Source organism: Cyprinodon variegatus, unplaced genomic scaffold, assembly GCF_000732505.1.
Source record: "Cyprinodon variegatus isolate N-32 unplaced genomic scaffold, C_variegatus-1.0 Scaffold0, whole genome shotgun sequence".
Classification (NCBI taxonomy): Eukaryota; Metazoa; Chordata; class Actinopteri; order Cyprinodontiformes; family Cyprinodontidae; genus Cyprinodon; species Cyprinodon variegatus.
Window position 1 is genome coordinate 9,976 of NW_015150453.1, and position 3,463 is coordinate 13,438.

Genomic DNA, 3,463 nt, shown 5'->3' on the forward strand with positions numbered 1-3,463 from the left:
TGTTTGCATCCTGTAGGGATTCCAGCAAACATGGAAGAATGTTTTCCTGTAAGAAAAATAAAACAGCTTGAAATGAAAGTAATGGATGGAAACGATCACAAAAAAATTAAATAAAAAACACTTTAAATCTGAGGGACTCAGATTATCGTCCATCAAAATTTCAGAAATTTAAAATTAAAGGAAAAAAGGAGGAAATTCATTCTTTAAACAAGTTAAATGATCTAACATTTATAAATTTAAAGAACAAAATAATTTGCACTGAGATTTAAAAACACTAAAACATGAAGATGTAAGCAGAGAAACGATGGAATGATTTAGACGTATTAATGTGGTAGAGCGGCCTAGTCAAAGCCCAAACCTAAATTCAGCTGAGAAGACAGAACTTTGAGCTCATGTTCTATGCTGCTTGTTTCTATGGGTAAAAAAAGTTATTAGAGACGTTTGCTGAGAACATTCAAAACTACAAAAATTTAATTAGTAATTTTGTCTTAAAATAAGGGATTTTTTTCCCTTGATTTGAGCAGATAAGTAAAAAAAAACACCCTCTTCTGCAAACGGTCTAATTATCTTAATTTAAGCGCAAAATATTCTCAGTCCAACTTATTTACCTGCTGAAATAAAAGGCTAAAACGTAAAAATTTAATTTAAATTTCTATTTTTTTGTGCATCATTGTGGAAAATCCCAACAGAATAAATTAAAATTTGTGTTTCTAACATGAGAAACCATAAAAGGCCTTCAGGGCGGCTGGATACTTCTGGAAAGTTCTGTTATCTAATTCATAACTCAATTTCAGATATTTGATTCAGTTAAAAAAGGAAAGAAAGTCGTCGGGATTTATTGCGGGGGGCATAGATGTCTCTCGTTGTGCGTTAGCATCGCAGCGCGTCGAGCCTTTAGCGACTAACAGTAGTTTCCGTGGAGTTAAAGCGGACGGAGTCGACGTTTCCATATCTGTAACACTGATCGTCGTCCCGTAGACCACGTGACCGAGCTGTGCTTCCATCGCCGCCGGTAGGGTGACGCTTTGAGGCGTGCGTGACGGTTAAATACGTTGCCTGCTGTATACATTCTCTCCACTAGGGGGAGACAGTAGCGAGGAGTTTATCTCTTACCGAAGAGATCCTGAAGTCCACAAACACACACAAACACACACTCGTACACAACAGCTGCATAAGAGCAAAAAAATACGTAACAGAAGTGCAGTCAGTTCATCCCAGGATGACCCCCCACCCCCCACCCCTCCCCAGCAGCGAGAAACCACCTTCAACAGGAAATGACACGGTAAAAACCCAACGAAAAAAAAAGGCCCTTCTCAGTCTGTTTGGATCCGTTTAACTGAAACACACAAAAAAAAAGGCCACTCTTCGCCGTCTGAGCCGCGGCGGCGCTCCGATCAGAAGCGGTGGATGCTCGGCTCCGTCTCCCGCTTGCGCAGCTCTTCTCTGTAGCAGTAGGAGCAGTAGTTCCCCGTCTCCGGGTGTCCGTAGTAGTTGCAGCTGGGCGTCCGACAGCGGCTGGACTGCAGGCCGCCCAGGCCGCCGGCGCTGCCCAGGGAGTAGTGTCTGACGGGGGGGAGGCTCCGAGAGTCCAGGTCCCGGAAGCCGTTGGTGTAGTTGGCAGCCAGGGGCTCGGCGCCAGGGTAATCGGGTGGATCGAACTCTAAGGGGTAGGAAGGAGCCAGGCGGGAGGGGCTGAGGGAGGAGGGGCCGTGCGGCGGGAGGTACTGGGGGTGGGGGGGAGCCTGTGCCGCGGGGCAGTGGCGCGGCAGCGTGGCGTAGGAGGGGAGCCCCGGGTAGGAGGCGGCCGGAGATCCGCCGGCGAGCTGCCGCCGTAGGTCCAAGTGGCCGTGCATGTGGAGGTGCTGAGTGAGCGGCGGCGGCGCCGCGGGAGGCTGGTCGATGAAGGACGGCCGCGGGATCGGCACCACGGCGGAGTACAGGGAGGGGCTCAGAGGGGTGGGGTTGAAGGAAGGGGCGGCGCTCTCCGGCGGCTCGTCTTTGGCCTCGTAGGGCCGATAGCTCAGCTCCGCGCCGCCCAGCGCCTCCTTCTTCGGAGGCTGGACGTTGTTGGTCGTTCCTTTCCGCTCGGAGTCACGCCGCTGCTGCTCCTGCTCCGCGTGGAAGCGGTCCTCGGCGTCGGCGAGGTACCGCTGGATCATCTCCTCCTGGTAGGGCTGCCTGTTGCTGGTGGTGAGCAGGCTGGCGAAGACGAACTTCCTCTCGCCTTGCATGGCGGCCCGCAGGATGCCCAGGCTGACCTTCACGTCGGCGCTGTACTTGTAGTGCTCGCTCTCCGTGCTGCTGCCGCCGCTGCTGCTCATGCTGCTCATGGTTCCCAGCAGGCGCTCGCTTCCCGACGAGGGGGATCCTTTCCCAGAATCCTCGGAGGCTTGGGCGGACGGCGAGCTGTCCTTGCTGCCCTTCCTCCCTCTGAACGAACCCTTCTTCTTCTCCCCTCCTTCCTGTTTGCCGCCGGTCGCTGCGGCGTTCTTCCCCGTCATCAGGCCGCCCACGTTTTTCTTCAGCTTGCTGCCCAGGCTCTTTCCAAAACTGCCCAGCTTGTTGGCCACCGTGTCCGCCCTCTTCTTGTCTTTGTCCTTCTCCTTCTTGCTTTTGTCCTTCGTTCCGGCGCCAGCCGATCCGCTGCTGGACGAACTAGAGGAGGAAGACGAGCTGTTTTTGGTCAGAGAGCTGCTGCCGTTGACGGTGGACGCGGTGGTGGTGTCTCCGTTGCCGTTGGAGCTGCTGCTCACCGACTCCTTGTCCGATTCTCCGGAGTCGGGTGGCGTGCGGGCGTCCTCTCCTGCTGAGGCCGTGGGGGATTCGGGCTGGGCCAGAGGCGCCTGCTGCAGGACACAACCAGATAAAACCAGATTCAGCTTGAATTTAATATGTGAAAAAACAACATTAAAGATTTAAGTCCTTTCTTAACGCTGAGTGTTGATGAGATATGACATCACCTTCAGTGCAACAGGTAAACTAATCGCACCACAGTTAACACATTGCTGAGTATCTAACCTGAGTGAAGTTGCCCCCCCCCACCTTCTTAGACCTAATCGGTGTCAAACGTTTGTGCCGCTATCATTTTAAAGATACAAAGAAATGTTTCTAGAGGTCAAAGTTCAACCAGCTTCTTCAAATCAGACGAAATGGGTGTCAGTTAACTCGACTCTATGGAAGAAAAACTGTCTCATTGGAAGCTGCCTTTTTTTTTTTTTAAAACACTGAATTTTAAATGCTGAATTTTTTTAACACCGAATTTTAAACACTGAATTTTTTTAACACCGAATTTTAAACACTGAATTTTTTTAACACTGAATTTTAAACGCTGAATTTTTTAACACCGAATTTTAAACACCGAATTTTTTAACACCGAATTTTAAACACTGAATTTTTTTAACACCGAATTTTAAACACGGAATTTTTTTAACACCGAATTTTAAACACGGAATTTTTTTAACAC

At 49.6% G+C, this 3,463-nt stretch overlaps 1 protein-coding gene across 3 annotated transcripts in view; it reads right to left on the reverse strand.

The window, feature by feature from the left end:
- Nucleotides 1–1,244: 1,244 nt before the first annotated feature.
- The window catches only part of otud7b (OTU deubiquitinase 7B), a 79,714-nt gene continuing 77,495 nt past the window's right edge, over nt 1,245–3,463 (reverse strand). For 2 of the 3 annotated variants that reach the window (XM_015375296.1, XM_015376106.1), the window contains exon 12: nt 1,245–2,846. In XM_015375296.1, coding sequence (XP_015230782.1) covers nt 1,395–2,846 — 1,452 coding nt within the window. In that variant the 3' untranslated portion in view covers nt 1,245–1,394. The remainder of the gene's footprint in view (nt 2,847–3,463) is intronic. The other variant, XM_015376914.1, reaches the window with a different exon arrangement.